We start from the raw sequence: 27,356 nt of genomic DNA on the forward strand, positions 1-27,356 counted from the left end.
TTCTCTGACTGGCTAGCAGCTGTAGATTTGTTGCTTTCACAAAATGTCTAAGCTAAGTTTGAAACATTAAGGCTGAGTAAGGCTTAATAAGGCTGAGTGGGATAGAATAGTATAGCTTGACAGCGCGAAACATAAATCAATAAGTCAAGGTATAAGCTACACTTAGATTAGAAAACCACCATGAAATAGAAAACCACAGCAAACCACAAGTCTTTCATCGCCAGCCACGGCACCTGCCTAGTTTTGTGTCGGTTGGATCTTTGTTTACACCTGCATCAGAATTGACTTCGTGTTAAAAATACACGAAAGAGTTTATTTTTTGTCTGCATGACAACGACTAAGAAGAAAATGTAGAAACCAAACATATTTGGAATGTGTTAATAAGAAAATAATTATGTAGTGGTTTTAAATACTACATTCTCGCTGTGTAGCTCAAATATTTTAAATTCTTATAATAGTAATATATTTACAGCTTTAGATAAATTCTTTTTGAATATCTCTCATCTATATAACAAGTTAGATATTAACTGCTCTCTAATAAATTACAAAGTGATTCCAAAACGTCACATATTTTCACTTGCTTTGTATGCAACTTATATCCGTGGTCAACCTTTCCTGATTAAAATTACACCATTGTTAAAACTTTAATTTAGAAAGGTTAAACATAACCTTGGATGTTTTTACCTCTCCATTCTGTGACGAACTCTCCGTTTGATGTATTATTTCTGTTATGTTCAATAACGTATTCGCCATATTGTTGTCTGCCATCTTTGAACACGTACTTGCCTGGACCTAACATTTTATCATGGCGGAAATGTCCTTCGAAGTAATTATCATTAAACATGAGTTTCCCTTCACCTAAAAAAAACAATTCTGTAAATTGATTTAGTCCTTTTACAGTTTTAACAAAGGTTGAGCAAATACTTAAGACTGGCGTCCCTGTGATAGAGTTTTGCTTGTAGTGCGGAGGGTCGCGTGTTCAATCTCCGACTGAGCTATCTATATACGGAAACTACAACAGTGTTGTTAAGCGTTCAGGAGGAGAATAAAAATATGTCAAATTGACCGGTTACTAGGCTAGTGTGGCTTCTGTAACTCAAAGGATTGGTTCTTAAAATGTAGCGGGACCCCCTGTGCCCTTATAAACTATGCGACGAACAGGGACTGAAGAGACCACCCTGGGTAAAAAATTTCGAAAAGCTGGATAATTTTATGTTTGAAATTCGCTAGGCGATCGTTAATTGCATTTACCTGATCGCCTTCCATGTCTCCACATGCCAGTGTAGACCATGTCTTCATCAACGTAATGGTATTCACCTTTCCCATGTCTCATATCAGCAGACCACTCACCAATATATACATCTCCGTTCGTATAGCGATATGTACCACGACCATGTCGTTTGTCGTTCTTCCATTCACCTTCGTATCTATATGCAAGTTCAAATTTAATCACGTGATTTTGTGACCGCGTGGTTTTGTCACCACGTGGTTTTGTGCCATAATTTTTGTTGGCTCCCTCTTTTTGTATAATTCTTTGTAATAGACATACATGGCAACCTGGAAGTGTCTTTCCTAAATACTTTCTCTGAAACAGTACATTGCTCTGAAAATACCTATGTGGTGATATTGCTCTGCTCTAAGCAGTTTTGAACCTTACTTCTTATTGTGTTAAATAGGCAGCTACAATCCAAGACAAAATATGTCAGCAGAAATTAAAAAAACAAACCATTGTCTTATTACTGATAGCAAGTAGAGGGAGATAAATTCAAGTTTATATTTTTTTTGTGGTTGCAAATGTTATGCTAAGTACCAATGACTAACAATTAGTTCTATCATAGCATGCTTTAAACACAAAAGGTTCTTACATTTACAGTGAGTTTATTTTACTACCTCGTCCCCAGGGTTTTCTACGTTTATGATATTCAGTTTTGGTGTATTTCCCAGATATCAGCTGCAGTAAGATGTTAGCACCTCGCCGTATTATATCAAAGAGAAACAAAAAACACTAGGGACAACTATTGGCTTGCAACTTGCGTAATGTTTCGCAACCTTTTTTTAATTTTTACATTTAGAAGTTTTTTACTTCCACTTTACTTTTTAAAAAGAGAATATTTTACTCGAATCCATCATAGCAATAACAAATTGAAAAGCTGAGCAGATTAGATAAACTTTGACACATTTTTTCCAGCACTCTGATTGGGTAATTAGGAGGGTAGTAAGGTTCCAACAAATTATTTATTTTTGATTATTGTTTGTTTATTTGTGTTATTTATTTCTTAGTGTTTGTTTGTTTGTTTGTTTTTTTTACTTATTGATATTGTAAAATAAATACCTCGATTTGTCTGGATAAAGAAAAGTGCCTTCGCCGTTCTTTTTATTATTGCTATAACAACCAGCATATTTGGCTCCATTTTGTTGAAAGAACCAGTATTCACCATATCCATGTCTCACGCCGTGTTTGTATTCACCAACGTATATGTCTCCATTGTCTAGAACTGCTCGACCCTGACCATGTCTTTCCCCTTTTGTATTTCGTTCACCAGTGTATGTGTATGTGGACGGGTTTGTGTTTTTCTTTTCCACATCTTTCATTGCGCTGATTTATTTCTAAAAATAGAAGATGATAAAGTCCTTTTTTAAGAAGTTACTTAGATAGTTTTTTTGTTTTACTGTTTTAAGGGGAGAAAGGGGAGAGGGAAGAGGTCCTTTAAATTTAATGATACATAGTTTTTTATTAAAGTTTAATTCGAAGTTTGTGGGTGTTGGTGATGGCATAACTACTGTAAAAATTTAGTTGAAATTTCTCAAAGTTACATTCCTGGCAATAGCCCTCCTTAAATTATTAAATTTTGATCACTCCTCCCCCTTGCTCATTTCGAATCCCTTCTTCCTCTTCCTTTGATTTATCAATTTACTGAGATAAACGAATTTTTTAACTCATTTGGAATATTCAGTCTCTCTTAAAATTTTCCAGCTCTAGCCCGCCGCAAAGTAAAGGAAGAATACCTCACAGAACAATTTCACCGAACTTTCGTTTAAAATATAGTCTCTTTAATAATAGCCGTCGTCTGTCTGTCTCTGCGCGCAAGATGGCACCTTAAGTAGCGAGACATACGAAATGCGGTATATAAAGGACGGGCGAGCCCGTGGATTTTTCCACGGGTTAACGACTAGTCTATATTATAATACCCGTATACGTCTGTCTGTCTGTCACGCAAAATGGTAGCTTAGCTGCGCAATAGCGAGAAGCACGCAATGCGGTATAAAAAGGACGGGCGAACCCGTGGATTTTTCACGGGCTAACGACTAGTTCTAAGAATATCTTCTTTGCAATCATTCGCACACATTCGAGAATTTCATTAGATATATAGATGTTCAGATAACCTGTTATAATGTTTAAATATATTTCTTTATTATCAGCCTCGACATAAAAAGGAGGTCGATTTCGACAAATATGAGTGTTGAACAGACATTAACACTATTCGGTCCGGGGTATTTCGAAGATATTATAAACGGGGGGTGGATTTTTTTCACGAAAAAATCGGGTAATCGGATGAATCATATGACCAAAATACTCAGAAAAATCCCCCTTACGAAATAAAGTTGTATTATAAGTTTCAAGTCCTAAGGATAATCCTAACAAAAGTTATTATATTTTCCCGATAATAAGGATTTCATAGAGATTTTTAGGATGAATTTCAAGTAATAGCTAACCTCAACAGGTCTGAGAGGTATAGGACTTAAATATTAGGCATACACGTGCCTGATAGATAAATATGAAAACTCATTAAGTATTATAACCATACAGCATAGCAAAAAAGAGGTATTAAAAAAAAGCAGCAGGTCCGATAGGGTTAACTCAAACAGTAAAGCAAAAAAAACACTAAAGTTTAGAAAAGTATGCTTTTCTCAGAAGGGGTGAAGTTATTGAACAATATGATCAAAAAGTCGTACCATCGCTTAAGAAATTCTCTTTACTGTAACCTCTATTTTGAACCAGTGTAAACCATTAGCTACTAATAAGCTGCAAGCTGGAGATCTACTTATATAAATAAAAAATCTTTATGAGAAACCTCCTTGACGAGAGCAATAAGCTTACCTTTTAAGATTTTAGAAACTTTTAATTCTCCTCTCTTGCTTTCTTCTTTTTTCCCTATTATCTTCTTCTTCCTCCTTTTTTTATTTTTTTCTTCATCTTAATAAACTTTTTGCTGTAGCTATAAATATTTTATTTTGTTGCAAAGTTAGTTTTTGAAAACATCTGTTATTGCACTACAATACGGCTGTGTGGAGTAATTTTTTATTAAGTTTTTCCTTTTTATTTTTTTATGAATTTTCTCTCGATTTTTTATAGTTTTTACTTGAAATATTAATAATTCACATTGTTTTCCTCTCTTTCTTTGTTTGTTTGTTTGTTTGTTTGTTTGTTTGTTTGTTTGTTTGTTTGTTTGTTTGTTTGTTTGTATGTTTGTATTTCGTCTTAATAAGAAACATTATAACGTCCATGCTCATGTTGTCATGGCTGTCTTGTGAATCTTTTTGAAATTGTAATACGCATTTTCTTCTAAAAAAAAACTGACCAGGAGTTTAGTTTTAAATTCATCCTCAAATTCATTCTTAATTTTCGAGCCAAAGTTTTCTTAATGGGCTCTTAATCAATAAATTTATTCGCCAAAAAAGGCACGTGAGAAAATGTGGTCATAGTTACGAAAATTATTTTTTTTCTCCTCTCAAACTTATACCATGTGCGTTGGTCTAGTATACTGCATATCTTAAATGTGTGTTGGTCTAGTATACTGCATATCTTAAATGTGTGTTGGTCTAGTATACTGCATATCTTAAATGTGCGTTAGTCTAGTATACTGCATATCTTAAATGTGTGTTGGTCTAGTATACTGCATATCTTAAATGTGTGTTAGTCTAGTATACTGCATATCTTAAATGTGCGTTAGTCTAGTATACTGCATATCTTAAATGTGTGTTGGTCTAGTATACTGCATATCTTAAATGTGTGTTGGTCTAGTATACTGCATATCTTAAATGTGTGTTGGTCTAGTATACTGCATATCTTAAATGTGCGTTAGTCTAGTATACTGCATATCTTAAATGTGTGTTGGTCTAGTATACTGCATATCTTAAATGTGTGTTAGTCTAGTATACTGCATATCTTAAATGTGCGTTAGTCTAGTATACTGCATATCTTAAATGTGTGTTGGTCTAGTATACTGCATACTGGTCTGTCAGTGAACGAGATTCGATCCATGGTCGACGAAACTGCAGACTGTGAACGACGCACACGTAATATTTAATTGCAACAGCTAAGCCTTCTTGCTAATCTGTTTCTAAAAGCTCAGCTCAACATTATTTGTCATCTAGGCTAGTTTGTAAGAGTATTTATATAATCGGTTTTTTTTTCTTTTTTTTTTTCATTTAATATTTGTCGACTTCCATTAAAGCTAACTGCATCTCGCTGTGTTTAGGATCTACGCATGCGCTTTAGAATTCTTTTTCTGATGACAGTGCCTGTATTTTAGTAGCTTTATAAGTTAACCCTATCCCTGCTGGGCCTCTTTGACAAAAGACTTTATTTTCTTTTATATCGTTCTGTCAAGGAAAGGGATCAGTTCGGGATAAATCAATAAATTATTCTTAATTAGACAACTATTTTATTTATTTATTTTTTAGTGCTGGTTTCCATCGTTGCAACTTTATCAACGCTCTCTATTAGTTGTGGAAGCGTACCAGAGAGCTGACAATAATTCAGAAGATGACGTATTAATGGCATGGAGTGCTGTGTGCTTATTTCAATTGCGCGGCAAATCAGAAAGCCAGCAAAGAACTTCCTTACACAGCGGTATGTGTGTGCCCTAGTTGTAAGTTTATTATCATCGAGAATGTTCTTAAAGTGATTCCAAAATGAGAAAGTGACAAAAGGTAGAGACCACGGTGTTAACAGTTCATATGCAATGGTCACACGAATAAAAAATAAAAAATATAATTTTTGCACTCTAAATTTTTTGAACTCTGAAATTTAAAACCTTTAAGAAATAAGTTTCTTGGTAAGTTTTCGGTGTGTGTCGTCCAATCACTTTTAAAAATATGTAAACAAAAAGCTTAAAAAACTGTATTATTTTACCACTATTGCAGGTTAGGAGGGAGACACCAGAAAGCACACTGGAGTACTCAGTATTCCTTTCTACTTTTAAGGTCTTCATTCAGCTTTCGATCTGTCGAGAGAAACAATACTTTCTGGTGCTGTCCACATGCTGCTGTACGAACCGCCAATGTTAAAAGTTAAAAAAATAATAGAGAAACTTCAGGTTCGTACTGTTTTTGTTGCTTGGTAACTTGTGATCTTATTCGGAAAATAATTTTAATAAATTTCTACAACATCGTAAGTAAGTTAAAATACAACAGTTGAAGTAACCATCGTGTACTTCTCGCCTTAAATCCAGCTAAAGATATATTTCTATAATTTACAAGCAAAGTAAGGGAAAGGAAAAATAACCAGCCCTAGTAATATAAACACATTTGCGTTTGCGTGGCCAACAGAGTTGCAACAACAATATCACCTCAGATTCTGATTGGAGTACACAGACTAACCATTGTTTTGAGCAGTGAGCTTCAAGTAAGCCTTCATTCATAAAAGTGGTAAAAACGAAAAGGTTTTCTCGCTGGCTTAAAATTTAAAAAAATATTAATCTTATTAGCATTATGTTACCTCATAGGAGAACAATTTATCCAGCTACATCAGTACTTATAGTACCGCTTCAGTATTACTCCATTTGTTTAATGATGATGTACTTCCAACACGGTCTCCTATGGCAATACCAATTGTACAACTTCGTCACCAAATCCCCATGGTAAGATGTCAAATATTTTTTTTGACGGTAGGGTACCATTTAGAACACGAGCCTCCAATTTGATTATGATAAAAACAAACCTGTGATGGTTAGTTACATGCAGGGACAAAAGTAGAAAATATTCTTTTGTTGGAAATATCGAATACGTAGCAAGCTATTTTGTCACAAATTTGTTATTTCTTTTTACACAAAACATGTCAACAAGAGTCAACACAGGATACTTTTGATAACTGCAGCCGTAACGAGACCAAGAAAACAGATCGAGTTATCGAATGCTTGAGAACTATATTATTATTTTCTTTAACAGAACAAGTTAGAAACATGAAATGAAATCTAAAAGCATTATCCTAATTCTGTGTAAAACATGTGTACTTCGAAACAAAATGAGCACTTTTATATTTTATTTTTGCTCGTTCGGATGGTTTCAATTTCTGACAAAACTTGAACAATTTTTGCCGCCCATGTCTCTAAGTTAGCTTAGTCTCTGCGGACAGATTTTGTTTCCTAAATATTTAACAAATTTTCAGTGAGCAGAACTGTGAACATAAAATTATATCGTGTTTTTTTTGTATTTAAGGGTGCGTGGTTAGATCATACCAGGGAAGCTCCCAATAAACTTTTTGAAAACGGAAATGGGTTTGATGTTTACGTGGATTGTGGTAGATTTTTCCCAGATAGCACTGTAGCGTCTCGGGTAAGTTTTCAACACAAAAGATTTCTTTTTCTTTTCTTTGTTTTTTCAGAAAGTGGACATAACAATTTTGAACTCATCAAGCCCTAATATTGTATTTGGTCATCATTTTATCATTTTTTTCAAACTCGGGAGCCTTGAAAAAATAAGTTTTCCTTTCCAAACAGTTAAAGGAAATGTTGGAAAACTTCTAGATTGGCAAAATTACCTTAGTCTTCCCAGAGTAACTATATATAACTGACTATCTTAGCTAACCTATGAGTTATGTTGTTATCCCTCTTGTTTAGCTACTTTACCTACACAACAAGCAACTTTGAAATTTTATGTTTTTTTCTCGGAAACATTCCTGATGTCAACTTATTTAGACAAACTTTCTTGTTAAAGCAATAGATATAATTTTATAATTACAGGTAGTGGTTAGCTTGCATGATGGCGCCAGTAATAAATCAAAGGCGATGAAATTCTTCTTCGAAACCAAGCTTGATCTTCACACGAACGCCTTAGAACCAGAGTATAATGCCAGATTCGAATTTCGGCAATTCACATTTGCGCCACAGTCAGAACTTGTATTTGCGGTACGTGTTTTTTGTTTTATCCTTACGATGTTAGTCAAGAGTCAACTACCCGTAGACTGTGAGATGTCTGCATTCTGATGAGAAATATAACTCGATCATTAGCTAAGGAAATAGGGTAATCTATGCAGGTTGGCAGATCAAATTGATACCCATGTTTCTTTATTCACGAATAGTTGATGTTTTCAAGTAAGTTTTTGTCGTGCGTTCCATAATATCAGATGTATATTTTACTCCTCAGAAGATCGGAATCTCATATTTAATTCATGCTGGGTTTTGTTGGTTTATTTTTGCGATTTAATGACAAAATGTTTGATATATTTTCTCGACTGGGATTACCAGAAATATAATCGTGAGTACAAAACATTTGGCGGTCGTATGTTTTTACAAATAAGCGCCTTTCCAGGAGAAACTTGCGGAGGAATAAAAAAACAAAACAAAGTTGGAAAAATTAACCGAGCATAAATTAACCCTGCATAAATTAATCCTCCATAAATTATTCCTGCATGAATTATTCCTGCATAAATTAATCCTCTATAAATTATTCCTGCATGAATTAATCCTCCATAAATTAATCCTCTATAAATTAATCCTGCATCAATTAATGAAAAAATTTCTAAAAGTAATAAAATTATTTATATATTATATAAAAACGAGTTAAAAATTTTTCGTAAAGATGATGTAGACTAAAAAGATTCGAGAAGGAGATAACTGCGAGAACGAAAAAGAGAGGACTGTTGGGGACTTGATGCCTAATGTGTGCCAGCTATTAGAACAAACAAACAACAAAAATAAATATTGAAACAACAAACAATATAAAAAACAATATAATAACTAAAACAGAATGTCAAAGCCTGGCTTCGTCACATGCGAAGCTGAAGTCATCAGCTGGCTCCACGTTAACCTTCACAGAACGACTACCCCTCAGACACAACAAAGCAGAACGCATTATTACAAAACTTAATTTACATCTTATCCATGACATTATTCGTTCATACTTTTGTCCCGTCTTGTTAGCAATCTTTTCAGCGAGATGTTTGTGAAATATGGTACCTTCTTGACTCATACCTCCATTAATGGAAAAAACAAGTGGAGTGAATGAGCCATGTTCAAGGTTGATGACGCGGTCGTTATATTTCCTCTTCTTTTCGCTCTCGTGATTCCTATATATTGCTGCTACTGGAATGTTCGCATCAATTAATTCTCGTAAGGCACTAGTTTTTGTTCAAGCGATGTGATATTTTTTTTATTGTCCAGGTGTATATTTTGGATGTGGTAACGAAACAAGTTTCGTTGTTCGGTCAAAGCATCCTTCCAGTATTTGTGAAGCCGAATTCAATTGATCACGTGGATTCGTCTGCTGAATCGTTTTGTTTAAATGAAGGTAGTATACAGTTAAAGCTGTATCAATCATCGCAGCATGGAACAAATTCTGATAAAACTTTTCTTAAGAGGTAGGTAAATGAGCTTCTTTTCATACGAAGTTTGTTCGTGAAGTAGAATCTCAGCACTCTCTTTATGTTAAAAATTGCGTATGCATGAGCAATATACATTATAAAACGTTTTTCTTTACGATCATGCTTGCTAGTTTTAAGGCCTAATATTTGAGGTTAACTAGTCGGTGGCCCGTGAAAAATCCACGGGTTCGTCCGTTCTTTTTATACTGCGTTGCGTGCGTGTCGCTACTTGCGGTACCATTGTGCGTGACAGACAGACGCACACGGTTATTATAATATAGACTAGTCGTTACCCGTGAAAAAATCCACGGAGTCGCCCGTCCTTTATATTTACCCGTCGCAAAAAAGTGGATAAAAATATATCGCATTTGATATTCGTGTTTCCGTAACATCATTTTGTAACTCAGCGGGGGTTCCGCGTGGAGACAGACAGACGACGACTATTATTATAGAGATAAATTGATAAATAAATGAATGCATGAATGAATGAATGAATGAATTTAGTGTGTAGAAAAGCGATGAGATGTATAAGAGAAGTAAACAATAACAACTAAAAAAGTTAATAAAATAGTCAATGATTTCAACTTCAATAAAGTATTAGCAAAGCCACCTTCGTTTTGTAGTTCAATACCTTGCAGCAGCCTACTTGTGCGTCTCCTTCCTGCTGCGTGCTACCCAGACGGAGAAGCGAAGAAGGCAGCAGATTTTCCTGAAGATGAATGGGTCGCAGAAGGTGTTCTTGTACCTCCAAGATCTTACCACGAAGGTGAGAGGGTAGCGTAACACTGGTTTTCTGTCTTCTGGTTTAATTTGTTATGAATTGATTATGTTGTCGCCGTAAGTTTTTTCCTTCTTAATGTGGGGTTGACAAACGGGATGACGGTGCTTGCGAGACGTTTTATTTTTAGTCAAGCCTGTAGCGTTGGCATTAGTATTATAACACTTGCTGTAGCTAGTATTGTTTTTAATTAGGTAGATATGATTCACAACAGTGTCGACCAACACCTTCAGTAGTTGAGTTGTTTCATTTTTTCAACAACAGAGCTACAGTGATGGTCAAAGATGCTGCAAAACAAATCGCACCTGATGGACGCAAAACAAAAAATGAGGAAGGATTGCTCGAATGGTTGAAGGTAACATAGGGGCAAAAGTTGTGAGGGAGTTTGAGGGGTATAAATTTGGGACGGGTTGATCGAATTTCGGTTTCCAACAGCTGTAACTTTTCAACGGATGATTAAGTCGATACGTCTTGCAAAATCATTTCGAATGTTTTCATCTGAAATTATACCTGCTCAAGATACCGACGCTAAAAATTGGAAATATTTAAAAAATCGAAATAAATAACAATAATCCTCATAATCCAACAAAAATTTGAGTGTGTTAATTTTGTAACTTGTTGTCGCGATCAACCCACAAATAATTGATTGCCTTTGTTAGCGTTCCTTAGTCCTGATACATGATGAAGCAGTCGAGTACATCCAAGATCGAGAGTTTGTCTTCAAAACTTGCCAGTACAGTTCTTATTACTTATTCAGTCACTGACGCATCTAAAGTGTGACATGTCTCTCGTTTAGGGCAAATTCAAGTTACAGGAACAGACTGTTTTGTTTAATACAAAATATCTTCTCAAGTATGATTCATTACATGGTTTATGCGTAAGTCAATTTTTTAGATTCTTTTTGGTATTATCTAGAGCATGTGATCCGAGATTTCAAAACGAGAGCAGGCGAGGCTTTATAAATAGCAAGATAAACCCACAATACACTTACGACAATGTCTACTTTTGTCATGCAAATGTGAGATTTGAACCTTACCTTAAGCAGTCCATGTTTTGTCCGCATGTTTTGTCAATTTTTATTTCAGGTGCGTCTTGAGCGGGCGCAGAATATTTTGTGGAATGGCTTTACCTTTGCAACTCTGTGTATGTCTCCACCAAGCGCATATTACCAGGTAAATGTTTATACTGTGTGTAGTATAAAAAAATTGCGAGATCTTCATGTGGAATATTCTTTCATGGCTCTTTCTTCAGGGTTCTGTTGACGATCCACTAATTGTGTTGACTCAGATTGATCCTGACTCATTGCAACGTCATCCTCAATGGTTCGAAACTACCAAGGTTTGTTAACTTGTGAGCAATCTCTTCTCCACACTTGGTTGCTTGCATGCTTCATACTATTTATAATAAACGCTGGTACGCGATTGTCTGTAGATATGGAATGATAAAAAGAGAAAAGAGCAACGCGGAATTTTGTCACGTATAAAAACATTCCAAAGCTATATAGATCATGAATGGTTTACTTTTTCAGGTATTGCCGCGAAGACAATTTCATCCTAATCTTGCTGTGATTGTTCATTTATATGAAGTTGTGCCACAGGAAAATATCTTTACAATCAGCTCGCAGGTATCCAGTGAACTTATTTCTTTCGTTCGTTCTTGTTTTAGCACGTTGATTTAAAGTGCACGCATCAAAGTGCTCAATATTGCGCAATATTTTTCACACATTGTCCGTTTCAAAAGTCATAGTCAATTTGAAATATTTAAAAGCCCAGCAAGGGCTACGGTGTATAAAAACATAATTTTTCACGGATCGAAGTGGACTTTTGTCCTAACGCACTCGTTCTTTCGTGTTAGGCGTGGACCGTGCTACCAGTATGTACAATGGGATATCTTTCATATGGTGTTTATCAGTTACCAGTCTTTCAAGGTGCTCCTTCCAAGGTATTATTACATACCTATTTGATGTTCGTTACTTTTCTGTTGATCATCTCAAGTGCTTCCTCTTTTGTTCAGCAACTTATCAGTGACATCCAGTCACAACCTTTGATACCAGCAATTGCCACTATGCGCAAGAAGAAATTGATAAAAGTCATCGATGGAACGTCCGTGTATCTTCGTATTGGAGATCCAAGAAGAATTGACGAGCTGGAGAATGAAGAAGTAATTGTCTGTATTTTATTGTTTATCAATTTAAGGTGTAATAAGGACTAACAAAGGACTCCATCTTAGTTTTTTATTGTACAGTACAACCTGCTGTAACGACTACTAGTATAAGATAGCCACCTGTCTTATACGACCACATTTGGGTCCCCCCAATGTCTTTTACAGTCATTTGATACTCTATAAGACGACCACCTGCCTAAAGCGACCAGCAACCACCTTACAGAAGTGTTTTATGAAATGGCCACCTGCCTTTTAATTCCTCAGAGTGGTCGTCTTCTACAGGTTTGATTGTATTTCTGTCACACTTCTTTTCATTTTTTCAAAATTGCTGTTTTGTTCTACAGATACAAAAAACACAATTCGTGCGATCTACTTTGTGCTTTTTAGATGAAAGTAAACCAGACGTACTTGCCACGCTCTAACAAATTTTTAAGCTCTATGCAATCAAAATCCGTTCGAACGTTAACACCAGCTGGTATCCCTGTGGATGATTACATCATCAATGTTGGGAAAGCCTTTCAGAATGTAAGTTCGTCTTAGCTCACATTTCGTATTATTAAAGATTGCATAAAGCTGGAGTAACTAATCGGAAAAGATTGATCTGGTTAGAAGAAAGTAAGATATTTCGTAATATGGTAAAAACATTAGAAGCTTAAAATTTGTGAAGAATTATTTTTGTCGAGGAAAATTTTGAAAACATAATTTTTGCTCTAAAAAGTTAGATATGCTTAGTTAGATATTCTTCAGATTCAATTCCGGTCATTTTATCTTTAATTGCTGCGGAAAATGTAACTTTAATAAAGTTATCTTAAGAATTTTAAGAAATTAATCGCTGCAGTCGATGTAACTTTAAAAAATTAATTGCTAAAGTGGATATAACTTTGGGTAAATTAATATTTATGTGTGTCAGTACATCTTTAGGAACTTGCATACCAAAGTCCCACAAGTTTCCAATTTTACCGGTCCCGCCAAAGTTTTATGGGTTTTAAGGAGAAATGTATTTTTCGGGTTTTGTTCAAATGTCTTAAACAACCCTTTATATTTTTATAAGGAAATCAGTATCCTTTTTTTATAGGTGGAATTTTTTTTTGTAAAAATAGGAAAACAACCTGAAATGTAATTTTGAGGATTTAAATATGTTTTGAGGATTCTACAAGGTATGAAACCCAAAATGTTAGGTCTAGCATACGCATACTTTGACGTTTTTCTTATTTGGTCTTTATAGTTACTTCAAGCAGTTTTTGAAAAACATCAGACCACAAACACGTAACCAAGAAAGACGCTTAGAGAAGTGAAACATCCTGTTTTGTCTTAGCCAATCAGAAATACTGTTATTTATTTGTTCTTAAGTATTTCTGTAGTAAATTCAACGTGGTTAGTTGCAGTTAAGGCGATTTTTTTCAAATAAAGGAGACCAGAGATGGAATTTGAAATTTCTTGTTAAAAAGTTTTCAGTTTCCTAAAATGGATGTGTTTATTTGAAAGGCGTATGACTCTTTTACTAAAAGATCTTGTCCGAATAAAGATCCTGTCCGAATAAAGATCCTGTCCGAATAAAGATCCTGTCCGAATAAAGATCCTGAGTGTTTTATAATGACTGTTGTCAAAACTTTCCCTGTCCCTTTTTTTATTTCCTTAAATTATTACCCTAAGAAATTTTAGTGGTTATATATTATACAGAGTTAAGTAGTATATTTTATAGATAAAGTTATTTATTTTGTACGTAATATAAAACCAAGAAGAATAGATTTATATTGTAAAGTTTTAACGCACAAATCATTTTTTACTATTAATTGGAAGTTGACGATGGTCAGAGTGTCACGATTGAAATGTGAAATTGTAAAGTTTTTACGCACAAATCATTTTTTACTGTTAATTGGAAGTTGACGAGTACCAACTGTTGAAATGTGAAAACATAAATTGCATCAGTTTAGGGGTTCAAAAAGTTTTACTCCAATATTCGTCATTTTTTTACCCATCACTTAAGTTTGGCATGTTCCATTTTCAATCTAATCCTTTCTTTTTTAAGAAGCAAAAAAAAAGATTATGATAGGTGCACAGAAGATATAATTTCACATCTAACCAACAACTGAAATAATCGATTATCGCAACAATCAATCAAACCTCGCTACATCCTTCTGTTTCCAGGAAAAGTGCAGGGTTTTCAGGAGTGTTAAAATTCAACATTCCCATAATTCAAGAATAACCTACGTGATTTAAAAACTTTTTTATCTGTGTAGGGGACACGCACGTTATTTAAAAGTTCAAAACTTACACTGCAACATATCTCCTAAAAACAACCCCTTGACACACACACACTTTTGAGCCAATTTAACCTTGTACTTACACTCCAGAGCAGTTTTTTAGAAATTTAACCCAACTTTGGAAGAATCTCTATTTAAAGGAGACGTCTCGGTTTTGGCAGGGGCCGCGAGTAAATCATTTTTGTGCATTTCTTAAAACGAAAGTGAAAGCAAACCTTTTGGGAGGGAGCAAAGCGTGATTCCCACGTAAAAGAAAGATGGCGCCTAAAAAACGAGTGACGGATATAAATCCCATTGTAGCAGAGAAATTAAAGGAACATCCAGTTCCATCCCTCCGAGGTAACTACCCATCTAAAACGTAGCCAAACATTTTTTTAGATTTTGCTTTTCATATTTTATAAAGTTGGCTAAAGCGTTGTAAGATAAGATAAGATTCGTGATTAGCTCGTTGAGACCGTCTTAAAATACATCCATTTCTGTTTCTCTGTTGCTAGCTAGCCATCTTAGCTGTCTATAGATTGAACAGATTAGTAGCTACCTATAGTTAGCTATTGACAAGATGTGATTGTCTTTTTTATTAGAGGGCGCATCCACAGAAACAGAATGCCCCTAAGAAAGGTGCTGATAAAAAAACTAACATTTGCTGAAGGTTAGGCATTTTAAAAAGAGACTCAAGCCATTGCTTCAGTTTTATTTTCAGCTGTAAACTCTTAGGGAAAAGATGCTAAGTCTTTTTAGCAGATTTCTTCTCACGGAGGTGTTTTTGAGGCGTTGGAGCGTAGATTATTTAGATCTTTCGTGTCTATAGCTATGTATATACTTATGTAGATTCCTAACAATAGATTTGTGCTATAGAATGGACTGAAAAGTCCTTTTTCACATTTTTGTGACAACTTCAGCATAAGGGTGCTTTAATTTTTCTTTGAAATTGTCGAAAAATGTATATATGTCATGTTAAATATTCTGACGTTGCAACACGGCATCAATAACATTAATGTAACTCCAATATTTATAATTTAAGTTAATTAAGCAATTACAATGCACTTAAAACTTTGAGGCCAAACAACTTGGAAGCAGGGTGGTGAATAAGTCTTAATAACATAACTTTACTTCATCAAATAAATTAGTATGATGATTCTCAATTTTTAAATGATCTAGGATAATACTAACCCTTACACTTTCTCCTAATAATGTTTTGTAATTTTATTTTAGTCAGAACATTTATTGCTTTGGGTTTTAGAATAACACAAAATTGATAGAAACAATGCATTTCTATTAAAATGAGTAGATACAACACATTCAGTATGCATAGACTATTTATAGAATTTTTTGGGGAATGGGTGGGAATGCAGGTGTCTCCTAAGTGCTTCGTCATATGCACAAATATATAATGCATATCCTGAGTGTAAGGATATGCATTATAGGTGTCTTCATGCTCCAAGTGTCAGAAACATGAGACAGTGGTGTTTTCTCTCATACCCTGAGCGTCAGGTGTTTGAGTGAATGAGATGCCTTAAGCGTCCAGTGCGTCGACATGCCCAGAGTGACAGGTGCATGTTTGCTATTCCAATAATGATTACAGTGCACATATCTACAACTACATGTTCTGAGCATCAGGCACATGCAAAATATATACTTGTGTTTTATTCATATACCCTGAGCATCAGTTGTATGAGAGATACCCTAAGCATCAGGTGCATCGACATGTCCTGAGCACATGCTAATTACTAGTGTTTTTATTCATACCTGGAGCGCTTAATTGTAGGGGGGGGGGGGGCGAATAAGCAGAGGGGTGGGTAATCTGGGTAAAATTTCTTAAAGTGGGGAGGTCATAATATAATGACCTAAGGGGGGATTACTAAATTTTCTTTAAAATAGGGGAAAAAAACGACTAACTATAAATAAATTAACACTAGTGAAACAACTAAAAATAGAGATAACAATGCTTTTCACATGTTTAAGGAATAAACTGTTCTGACATTTTGTTGATATTTGTTATTTTTAAACCTGTAAATAGCATTTGTTCTTAAGATTTGTTCCAAAAGAGAGTTGTGTTTTGATTATAAAAGAGATTCTGCTTTATGATATCCAAAACGTATTATGGCGGGTGATAATAAAATGAGGGGGTCTCATTCTAAAATTTCAATAAAATGGGGGGGGGTCATTATAAATGATTTAAGGGGTAAAAAATTCAAAAAAGTACAATTTGACGCTTCCCCCTACAATTAAGTACAAAAGAGTATTCAAGTGCTACTGATTGAGATGCCCTGCATGTCAGGCACACCTCAATGAGCGTTAGCAAATATGGTGAACACATGTATACACGTCCTGAGCATCAGGTACGTTTTTCAATGGCTTGTATCAACACATTACTTGCCTAAACAGCTGACAAAGGATGCTCAACACACCCACCAATTAAATTAGAGGATACTCGTTGATTTTACCTTTGGACTAAAACCCTGACATAACATGGGCGAAAATAAATACCAGGGAGGTAGAAGCAACTGTCTGGTTGTGTTCTGGTGCGTGCTCCAATAACAGCTGTGATACAGTTGTCTTTAGTTGCATTAGAGATATCCATGATATTTCTATTCGATTCCATTGCACCACGATGATAAATTGAATTGATATCTCCCATCCACCACTTGTAGGTGTGTTGATGACATAAAAAAAAGAAAAAATAGGTGAAGAAAATCAATATATATAGAAAAGAGTGGGAGGGTGGGTAAGATACATCTGAAGATCTAGCAAGTGTGGGTGTTGGGGTTTTATATGCAGCCACTAATGTAGGGTCCAGTTCCTTTACAGGCTACTACTGTCCTTTAAGATCAGGTCTATATGTAGAAACCATCCCCCACTGTGCATGACTCTACATGGCATCCCCAATGACTAAAGTAAATCTAATGTATACTAACTACAATGCTAAAGAACTGTCATACATTCTAAAAAGGGTAAAACCCTAGAACAAGCTAGAACAACCTGGAACGATCTAGAACAACCTAGAACAACCTAAGAAATATAACAACCAATATAAGACTATCTCTGTATCGATTCTGTAAATAAATCTGGGTTTGTAGCAAGAATGTTTCTGTCATGTTTCCCGCTCGCCAAGTTATGGGGGATTCCCTTAGTTTAGTACAACAACAGCATTAACCGTCCTGGTATTTTTACCCCTAAAGTGCGTCCAATATCAGCATATAGCTAGAACAATAGCTAGTTATTGTATTTCTTTATTATATTGAATTTTACCATTTTATGTGAACCCCCGGTCTTACACGACGATACAGTTCGCTGCATCAAGGAAATGGACTTCTTTCTGTCTCGCCACATTGGAAATGTTTGAAATGAATGGAAAGAGGGAAAAAAATTTTTTTTTTCTTCATTTAAATCAGTTTTCAGAACACAGCGTTTACGTTATTCCGTACAGAATTCTCATTTCATTTGCTGCTGGTTCTCTGGTTGTTCTCTTTGTTTACTGTCAGCTCTCTCATTGTTCTGTGAAACTGGTGGTTATACCTGGTTTTTGGGTAAAAAAACCTTCAAAAACGCTGTTGTTTAAAAACAACAACAATGAATGGAAACCAGGTCACCCATTTTGTAGCGAGATGTCGAAAACACACATCTGATACCCATTTCATTACTAAGCATCCAAGAAGGTTTTTTAAAACAGTTTTAGTTAAATGACGTCTTCTGATGATGAAGATTTGAAGCACATATCATCAACCAAAAGCAAATCTCTGGCCATGTTGCTATTACGACGATTCCTCGTCATTAGTGACCCTGTCATTCCAGGCTATTAATCGCTGCCTTCTGGCTCCGCGAAACATAGGAGATCGCGCTTAAATTTTTTGTCGAAGAGCTATATACAGGAGCCAAACTACCCTGACGGTCCAACTGACGTATCTTTTCGTTATTCATTCAGCAGATGTTACAATCACGGCGCTTCTTACTCTTGATTTTTTTTGTACACGCTTATAACCTCAATCGCTCACAAAACACGCAAAGGGATTACCCTAATTTAACTCTATCAGCATGATCTTTTAGCATGTTTTCAGATAGGTCTCACTTGTCCTTAGTTTATTCCAGTTTGTTCCAGGTTGTTCTTAGGTTGTTCTAGCTTGTTCTAGCTTGTTCCAAGCTGTTCTTAGGTTGTTCTAGCTTGTTCCAGATTGGTCCAGGTTGTTCTAGCTTGTTATAGGGTGTTACCCTTTTTAGTATGTACGAAAGAACTGTAATTTTGTCACCACAATTAACATAAGTAAAACTTGCAGTTCAGCTCCACTTTATTTTGTGCCAATAGGCATAGCAGTTTTGGCACTCACCCAAGGTGGTTGTAAATGGTTACTAGACAAAAGTGTGAAATTTGTTTTATTTAATGTTTTGGTATATATATATATGCTTGAATAAAATCACAGACTTAACAAATTTTGATAGTAAACTTCTACAAATAACAAATAACAAAACAATATGTGACATAAAGTAAAAAGAATTTTGGTAAATTTGGACCCACCAATTAAATAAATACATTGCTAATGCAAAACATTATTAAGAGAAAAGCTGATGTCTGCATTTTTAGCTAACATAAAACACTAAAATATAGTTTTATGGTGGCAATTTTTTGTTGAATGCTTTCATTATTATGTACTTGGTTGACTGTTAAAATGTTATTTTAATTATGTTGTGATATTTCATTGTATACATTTTACAACTCATTTGCAATATACTGTCTTATCAACTACTCCATTGTACTAATACTTTCATGTAATTATATTTTATCTTTAAAGTATCCATGGAAACATTAAACAATAATAATTGGAATGTTCACCTTTTTAATTTGAATAATGGCTTAAACAAAGTTAAAGAATGTTTTGAAAGATTTTATTATTCTGTAGCAGAGTGTAACAAAGGACTTTATTGGTGGTAGTGTTTTATATTGTGTGCCTTATAAAGAAAGAGATAATAGCTTGTTGTCATGAGGAAAATATAGTTCAATTACAATACAAGTAAAAAGTTTAACCACAGATATGATAGTGGATTTCTCGTTTAATGTGGACTTGCAAACTCCTGCTGGCTATCAAGAAATCGTGAATTTCGATGCTTCCGCTAACCACAATGAACAAAAAACAGAAGGAGCCGAGAATAAAGGGTATGCTGGTTCCACTTCTCAATTGAGTAGGTTCACCTTTCATTTTGTGAACAGGTTCACCTTTCATTTTGTGAACAGGAAAGGATAATAAGGAGATAGCAAGAGCTAGAAAAAAAAATTTACAAAGTTGTCTTATATATTTAATTTTAATAACCTCCAAGTTAGTACTTGCCACCTCCTGTTAAAAATCTACTTTATTAAGGAGCCAAATGTTATATTATTGAATAGTCCTGGTCCTTTTAATCCACAAGCAAGACTATTCATAGCCAACCTGACTATCCTAGCTAATTCACTGACTCCTGACTTAGTTAAAAGAACTATGTAGACATAAATCTCTTTTGCCTGGCTCCTTCGTTGTTGATCCCCAGGTCTTACCAAGAAATCCAGCCATGCGGTTCTTAACTAATGCAGAGGTGAACGTCGATGGAGCACAGATGAAGCAAGTTTGCAAAACTGCACTTACGGGTGGAATAGGCATTTTATCATGGATTTAATGGTAGATAATTTCTTTATTTGACAAAACAATTGGAAACCATAGAGCAGGTTCGAATTTAATGGATTTTTTCTTTATGCCTGTAAAAACGAAACCCACATGCAGTATAATTTTTTTCTTTATAAATTTTGTTAAGGTGTAGCTGAACTTTCTGAATAAATTTTGAAGTTTTATTTAAGCCACGTAGATAATGATTTTTCTTAATTTGAAAACAAAGCATATTTTTGCCTATTTGCTTGTGATGACCTTAAATAAACAGTAAATATAAAAATGACAGTATAGTCATGCATACTATTTCGGACATGTAGAAAAGGAAGTTAAGATTAAGAGAGTCGCTATACCAGTGTCTACTCGATCATCATGTTTGGGGTTCACGATTTAAAACGTCCCCCACTTGTCTACCGCAAAATGAATGCGTAACAAAAATAACCTTGGAGCCCGTAACGCATGCGTAACATTCTTTGCACGTGCGTTTTACATCGCATGCGTTACTTGATTTACATGTGCGAATCATCACACACCTACTCAAGTATTCCTGAAAAAGACTGCTGTGTTGGACCATCCTCATGCAAAACAATTTGGAAATTTCTTAAACTGTTTTAAAATAATGTATATGACTGTCTACTTTTGGCTAAATTGAAGATGAAGATATATACAACTTATTAACTTGTCAGTTTTAAAACAAGCTCTGCCTGGAGAAAACTGACTAAATAAATCCCAGGACCCTGGTAACTCATGTATGTTAATTTCATGAAAGTCCCACACACAGACAGACGAAAAAATTGACAGGCAGGCAACTATGTAGTGGCTGTTTGCCAAAAAAAATTGATACCACTATTACTATATAAATATCCCATTTTTCTTTTAATGGTTCTTTGTGTGCATTCTCGTGTTTGTCAGTTGTTTGCTATAACAGTGTTTCTTTTGCTTTATATACATTGTTTATTTACATTTGTTTACACATTATCATCTTGTTGCTTAGCACTTTAATCAATTTTGAGTTCGATGCCCCGGATTTCATAAAACAGTTGGCCAGCTGAGCTTATGTCTCAACCCATCGTACCATAAACGTCGTGCACACAGACAGATTGACAGAAAGGCAGGCGACTATGTCCAAAAAAAATTATCTCACTTTAAATTTTTCAGCATAATTTTCACCTAAAATGTATTTGACCATCAATTAAATAGTTATTTTAGAACCGTGTGATCAAAAAAGGCATGAGTTTCATCGGATGCCCTGAAATGTTTTAATAACATTTGTTTAGATAAATTTTAGGCCAAGGAAAGTTGATTATATGTTTTGCGTGACTTTTTATTTAGAGTGTTTGTTCCCATTGCATTGTCAAAAAAATTTATTACATTTTTCAAATACTAGTTAAAAAACGATTTAAAAATGTGGCAAAATAAAATGCACTGTGCATTATGTTTTTAAGGCACTCAAAACAGATAATCAAATTTCCTGGCCCTTAGTTGCCAGTGAAACAAAATGTTTTTTGTGTAGAATAGACCTTTCCTAAATTTCCTAATTATGTCAAACTCAATTAAAGAGGTCGATACTAAAAATGACTCTTATCCCTGAGTTCATTAACAAAAGGTAGAACAAATTACCTAATTTCAGTGCCTTAATTGCGAAAAGTTACAGTCAAACCCTTCATATAGCTGAGCTTTCTAAGAATAGTTTTGTTTTCAAAATAATTATTTTCTTTAAATCTGAATAAAATCCAACCAGAATACTATTTTGCTCTAAAAACTTTAGTTTTGTCATGATAATTTGATATTATATCTGAATATCCTTATTTGAAGAGCATAGAATCGTTATAAAATTTTGGATGACATTATTATAATTCCAATATGTTATGTTCCAAAATAATTTTGTTTTGCTTAAAAGACAATACACTTTGGCTTTTGCTATTTCAATAATCATTTCCTTGATGATCCCCTCCCTATAAGGTAATCATTTCAGTGTTGTAAGAAGCTATAACATCAAATAAAATTGCAGGGTTATCTGTGAGTTTTATATACTTGTTCTCTGTTTTTAACCGAATCTTCTGGGGCATATTAATATGTATTTGCAATAAGTTTAGTAATTTAGATAAAATTCTTTAATTTTTATTTTAGTTACTTCGACAATTTCCATCCCATTGAAGTATATATGTCTTACAGTGTTGGTAATTCAAACATCGCTCAATGTTCTTATGCTACGTTACACACGAACATCACGTGATCCAAACGAGCCAGTATACATAGCATCTACAGCTGTTCTGCTGTCAGAAGTTTTAAAAATCTTTATCTGTATTCTAATACTGCTAAAAGAAGTTGGATACAGCTTTGATCAATTCCGGACGAAAATACATCGGGAAGCCATCGAGAACTGGAAAGATGCATTGAAGTTAATGGTGCCAGCTCTACTGTATGTAGTGCAGAATAATCTCTTGTATTTAGCGTTGTCGAATCTTGATGCAGCAACATATCAGGTACGAGCTCGTTAATTAAAACTTTCCAAAATAAAAATGAAATGAGAATGTAAAGAAATTATTTTATGTGTGGTGCATGGTCTTGTGATATGGAGTTTGTATCGTAATCACAAGGTGTGTGGTTCGGTCCACAACGCAAGCAAGTGTCTTTACCATATCTATGGGTCAACCCATGCCATGTAAGGGAAATAGGGTAGGCAATGCCAGTAATGTATACATTAAGAACACAGGGCCCACATTGATAACAGTGTTTCCAACAATGAAGTGGCTATATACTGTATAAATATTTTGAATAATAATAAAATTGTTTTTAAAATCACCATAATACATAATTTGCGTACGAGCAAAGAGAATAGGAGAAAAAGCATTTAAATAAATTTACAACGTCAAGTCAATATTCATGTTACTTTGCCGTGTACAAGGTCAAATTAACATGTTAACAAGAATTTGTTTTGTTAGCTGTCGTTCGGTTTGCTGCTAGTATCTCTCATTACCTCAATAGAAAATAGCAAACCAAACTCTAATAAATGCCTTTTTTGTTTATTTTTTTCCCTTTATTTGCAATGCTTGCTGGAACACATCACAAATAAACAAGGAAATTAAATAAATAGGTTTTTACGCTTTTATCCAATGGATTTGAAGTACACAAAACATGGATTTTATAAAATGAATTTCTCCTATTTTTTGCGATTTACTCAGATTTCCACAGAACAAAATTTAATGGTTTGATATAGAACCTACTGTACCTCTACCTAGTGATGTTCATTTATTTATTTATTTTTTTATCGATTGATTGACAACTCCTGGTTAACTGAAGTGTAATTACATGAATTTTCTGTAATGATGGTGTTATGCTATCCCATGCCAACAGAAAAAGCTAGAAAAAGTTTAAACACTAGCCAAAAGAATTTTTTTTGACATAAACTTTATTTCGACTTTTATATATGCATTATATGATGTGACTGGTTCGATAAGCAGTGAAGATAAAACTTTGTTACAGGTATTAAATTTTCTTCATAACAATATTTATACAAGTTAGTTATTTTTATTCTGCTTTTAGGTGACGTATCAACTGAAAATTTTAACCACAGCTGTTTTCTCTGTATTTATGCTACATCGGAAATTGAATCCAATGAAATGGTTCTCCTTAGTTGTATTAATGGTTGGAGTTATTCTTGTTCAGGTATGGTGATTGATTAAAATGGTTCCTTAACTGATAAAATTGGCACCTATTTTTCGTAACTAAGTGAAAACAGTCCATGTGCTTTTATTTGAGCTGCATAAGGAATAAAATATTTATAGTCTGTTAGTTTTAACTCTCTATTCGAATCGACTAGGTTAAAATATTTTTTTATCATTTCTAGAAAACATAATTGTGGTTTTACTTTTTTCAAGTAACTTATAAATTATAGTATAGTATAGTCCACAGGATGTCCACTGATATGCCAGAAAATTGTTAGGAGTTTCAGTTTCAAAATAATCAATCAGAAGAATTATAGTCGAAAATGTCATGAAAATAAGGAGTTAATAATGAGTGAACACCCCTGCAATCATTACATATTTTTTTGAGGGATTTTGTTGAAACACAATCATAACAAATGGTAAATGCAAAGCTTGCTAAGTAGAGTAGTCCCTACACCTAAACCACGTGGTTCCACCCGCCAAGTCAAGTGGCCATTAGTGTTTTCCTTCCAGTCTCAATTGACAACGACGTCCTAGGTCGTTTCCTTTCGCTACAGAGGTTTTTTTTAAAAAAAGAAAAAAACATACAGTAGCTTTAAGCTCTTCTGCTTTTAGTGGCCTGACCCAAGCTCTGCTGCAGCAAAAACAACGAAAGATGTCGAAAGTTCATCTCGCTTCATTGGAGTGGTCGCTGTTTTGTGTGCATGTATTTCTAGTGGTTTCTCTGGTGTTTATTTTGAGAAAATTTTGAAAGGAAGTGCTGTATCTTTGTGGATGAGAAATTTACAGCTAGGTATGTACATTGCTCAATCTTTTGTTTAAAAAGGTCAAAAAGGTTGTAGCATATCGAAGAGAAATTTACACTGAAAACTTTATCGGCTTTTATCGGTTTGTTGTTGTTTTTATTGTTGTTGTTGTTTATGTTTAAAAAACAGGTTAAAAATATCCTAACTTTCTGTAAACCATCAACTATTTTGAACCATCAAATTATTTGAATATTTTTCTTTTTTAAGTTCACACAAGGTTATAGGAAATCAGGATGGTCACACTAACCATGAAAGTGTTTAGTGTTAATTAGATTAAGTGTTACTTGAGTGGCCACACTGATAAAAGGATCAATGTTTGGGTGTGAATTCTAAAAACGTGTTCAAAACAATAGGTTTAAAGATGAAGAAAATTATTCAACCTTTTGATGTAAAATCGTGTAGAAAGAATTTCAAGAAATAGATTATAATGTTGGAATTTAAATGTTTTTTTTGTTGTTAAATGGTAATGATAGCAATTTTTATATATAATGTGGTTTTTGTGAGAGGAGAAGCCTTCACTTCAGTCAGGTTGCTAGATAAATAATATAGATATCCTCCTGTAGAGGAGACGGCAAGAATTACCATTTCTGCAACACACCAGTCAATTGTAATCATTTGTTGCTAACATCAAAAAAATTCCTTTTAGCTTTTTTTAGTATCATCATAGCAACGGCTGGATTATTTATCAACGATATAAAATATGTGTTGACAGGTGGTTTCTTTCAAGGATACAATAAGCTTGTGTTCGTAGTTATTTGTATCCAGGTAAGTGAAACCACTGTTGTATTTTTTTACTTTGTAAATGCAAACCTGGAAATTTTGCTTGTGGTAATTTTCATATTTCACGTCTCTGCGTGTAATTTTCGTTCAACGCAAACAATAATAATAAAATGCGGAAATTGGTACAGTTATTAGGCTCGAAAAGAGTATACGCGAAAATTTGTAGGTTTTGATTTCCCTGAATTGCCTTGAAATTTCCAGGAGGCAGGGTTTGTTAGCGAAACAAATTAAAACAGGGCGGAGTCAGAACGAGACAAGTAAGATAAGGTGTATGGCATGTTGCGTGAAAATCTGAGCCAATGTTGCTTTGACCTTTATACTACACCAGTCGGTGGCCCGTGGAAAAATCCACGTTCTTTTTATACCGCATTGCGTGCGTCTCGCTACTTGCGGTACCATTTTGCGTGACAGACACACAGACGTATACAGGTATTATAATGTAGAAGTCGGTAGCCCGTGGAGAAATACACGGGTTTGCCCGTCCTTTATGTATAGTATTTCGTGTTTCCGCGAGAAGACTTCTTTCTCGCGCACAAACAGACAGATGAAATACGGCTATTATTAAAAAGATGTGATGGCCTTCTTGTTTTTATTGCATTCTCATGTACTGCTTTTTAACAGGGTGTCGGAGGTCTGATTATTGGTGCAGTGGTCAAGTATGCCGACAACATATTAAAGGGATTTGCTACTTCGATCTCCATCGTAGTGTCTTCTGTGATCTCTTACTTCTTGCTGCATGACTTCAACCCAACGCTGTAAGTAAAACGTTTTTTAATTGCTTATATTTTGAGATCAGGATTCGTAGTGCATCTAGAAAACCTTGAAATTCGGGTCATATTTCAAACCAAACCATAACGAAACCCAATATTTCCCAAGATAATTTTTTTAGGCAGTTCGCTAATAAACAAAAGTTAAGATTACAACGATCGAACATGTTTATCATCAAAGCATTAAAATTCAAACTGAAATAGACCGTTCTTGTCTGGAATTTGTTTTCTTGCAAATAATAACTTTTACGAAATAATTTTTTTACGTTTATAAACTTTTGCGAATCAAATCTCTTGGAAAGTTCAGGACATCAACTTTCGCCCCACTGCGTCTTCACGGTGCACCAGTTATTGTAATACGAAAATTGTTCTTGAAATATTGCTTTGGAAAGAACTGTTTGCTGTTTTAAAGTTCAGTGAGCTGCGTGTAAAGTAAATTTTTTTCCTTTTTTAGATTTTTCATTTTTGGTTCGAGTGCCGTTCTTCTTGCGACGTACATTTATAGCCTGCCAGCAAAACCAACCTCTGAGAAAGTTAATCCTGGAAATAAGTGACAGTGGAGAAGTGTTCTCTACGTGTAATGCTTGGAAAAAAGACGATGAGGTTTCAATCAATGACTTTTAGAGTCGCCCAGAAAGAAAATCCAGCATGGGTGAAGATTGCAATTTTTTAGATATAGCGTTAAATATTTATACGTATTTAATGATTAGTTTAATATAATTTATAAAGTGTAACCTTGTTTTGCCAGGTTTCATTTGAATTGCCCACCCTTGATATATTTGCTTAGTTTTGCACCAGTACTTTTCTCATAGCCGAATTCTGATTTTTAAATTGAAGATGCGTGCTGAAGCATTCACATTTTGATTTTAAGTCCTTTTTTCTAAGAAACGTGCTTCTTGGGTTAAGCGTAGACGTCTAAA

General features: G+C 34.5%; 3 protein-coding genes across 6 annotated transcripts in view; 2 read left to right on the plus strand and 1 right to left on the minus strand.

The window, feature by feature from the left end:
- LOC130630543 (uncharacterized) overlaps window positions 1-14,362 on the plus strand; it is a 37,416-nt gene extending 23,054 nt beyond the window's left edge. The window contains exons 19-34 of the mRNA XM_057444071.1: window positions 5,686-5,854; window positions 6,208-6,320; window positions 6,729-6,863; window positions 7,441-7,557; window positions 7,965-8,129; window positions 9,384-9,580; window positions 10,207-10,349; window positions 10,556-10,716; window positions 11,158-11,238; window positions 11,447-11,533; window positions 11,613-11,699; window positions 11,890-11,985; window positions 12,216-12,302; window positions 12,375-12,521; window positions 12,912-13,049; window positions 13,750-14,362. Coding sequence (XP_057300054.1) covers window positions 5,686-5,854; window positions 6,208-6,320; window positions 6,729-6,863; window positions 7,441-7,557; window positions 7,965-8,129; window positions 9,384-9,580; window positions 10,207-10,349; window positions 10,556-10,716; window positions 11,158-11,238; window positions 11,447-11,533; window positions 11,613-11,699; window positions 11,890-11,985; window positions 12,216-12,302; window positions 12,375-12,521; window positions 12,912-13,049; window positions 13,750-13,794 — 1,968 coding nt within the window. The 3' untranslated portion in view covers window positions 13,795-14,362. The remainder of the gene's footprint in view (window positions 1-5,685; window positions 5,855-6,207; window positions 6,321-6,728; window positions 6,864-7,440; window positions 7,558-7,964; window positions 8,130-9,383; window positions 9,581-10,206; window positions 10,350-10,555; window positions 10,717-11,157; window positions 11,239-11,446; window positions 11,534-11,612; window positions 11,700-11,889; window positions 11,986-12,215; window positions 12,303-12,374; window positions 12,522-12,911; window positions 13,050-13,749) is intronic.
- LOC130630545 (radial spoke head 1 homolog) lies at window positions 56-4,680 on the minus strand. 2 transcript variants are annotated; one of them, XM_057444075.1, is made up of 4 exons: window positions 4,100-4,680; window positions 2,333-2,607; window positions 1,252-1,427; window positions 57-858 (listed from the first exon to the last, which is right to left on the minus strand). In XM_057444075.1, exons 2-4 carry the CDS (start codon window positions 2,590-2,592, stop codon window positions 659-661), a joined length of 636 nt encoding a protein of 211 aa, XP_057300058.1. In that variant the 5' UTR covers window positions 2,593-2,607; window positions 4,100-4,680; the 3' UTR covers window positions 57-658. The 2 variants fall into 2 exon arrangements, with proteins under 2 accessions (XP_057300059.1, XP_057300058.1); XM_057444076.1 differs by lacking the exon at window positions 4,100-4,680 and having other exon boundaries at window positions 56-858; window positions 2,333-2,815.
- Window positions 14,363-14,977: 615 nt separating the features above from the next.
- Window positions 14,978-27,170, plus strand: LOC130630544 (UDP-N-acetylglucosamine transporter-like). Of its 3 annotated transcripts, none has more exons than XM_057444073.1 (7): window positions 14,978-15,127; window positions 22,546-22,901; window positions 23,962-24,084; window positions 24,699-24,876; window positions 25,536-25,654; window positions 26,291-26,424; window positions 26,891-27,170. In XM_057444073.1, exons 1-7 carry the CDS (start codon window positions 15,046-15,048, stop codon window positions 26,988-26,990), a joined length of 1,092 nt encoding a protein of 363 aa, XP_057300056.1. In that variant the 5' UTR covers window positions 14,978-15,045; the 3' UTR covers window positions 26,991-27,170. The 3 variants fall into 3 exon arrangements, with proteins under 3 accessions (XP_057300056.1, XP_057300055.1, XP_057300057.1); XM_057444072.1 differs by lacking the exon at window positions 14,978-15,127 and adding an exon at window positions 19,556-19,960; XM_057444074.1 differs by lacking the exon at window positions 14,978-15,127 and adding an exon at window positions 19,557-19,934.
- Window positions 27,171-27,356: the final 186 nt, after the last annotated feature.

The sequence above is a fragment of the Hydractinia symbiolongicarpus genome, chromosome 2 (assembly GCF_029227915.1).
Source record: "Hydractinia symbiolongicarpus strain clone_291-10 chromosome 2, HSymV2.1, whole genome shotgun sequence".
NCBI lineage: Eukaryota > Metazoa > Cnidaria > Hydrozoa > Anthoathecata > Hydractiniidae > Hydractinia > Hydractinia symbiolongicarpus.

Bases quoted from the DNA above. Each gene is read 5' to 3' on its own strand.
- LOC130630545 (XM_057444076.1), bottom strand. From the start codon at position 2,592: ATGAAAGATGTGGAAAAGAAAAACACAAACCCGTCCACATACACATAC. The intron at 1,428-2,332 runs GTATTTATTTTA...ACTTGCATATAG, and splicing joins CTTTATCCAGACAAATCGAG to ATACGAAGGTGAATGGAAGA. The intron at 859-1,251 runs GTAAATGCAATT...TGTTTTTTTTAG, and splicing joins GAGACATGGAAGGCGATCAG to GTGAAGGGAAACTCATGTTT.
- LOC130630544 (XM_057444072.1), top strand. From the start codon at position 19,813: ATGATAGTGGATTTCTCGTTTAATGTGGACTTGCAAACTCCTGCTGGC. The intron at 24,085-24,698 runs GTATGGTGATTG...TTCTGCTTTTAG, and splicing joins TTGGAGTTATTCTTGTTCAG to TGGCCTGACCCAAGCTCTGC. The intron at 26,425-26,890 runs GTAAGTAAAACG...TTCCTTTTTTAG, and splicing joins CATGACTTCAACCCAACGCT to ATTTTTCATTTTTGGTTCGA.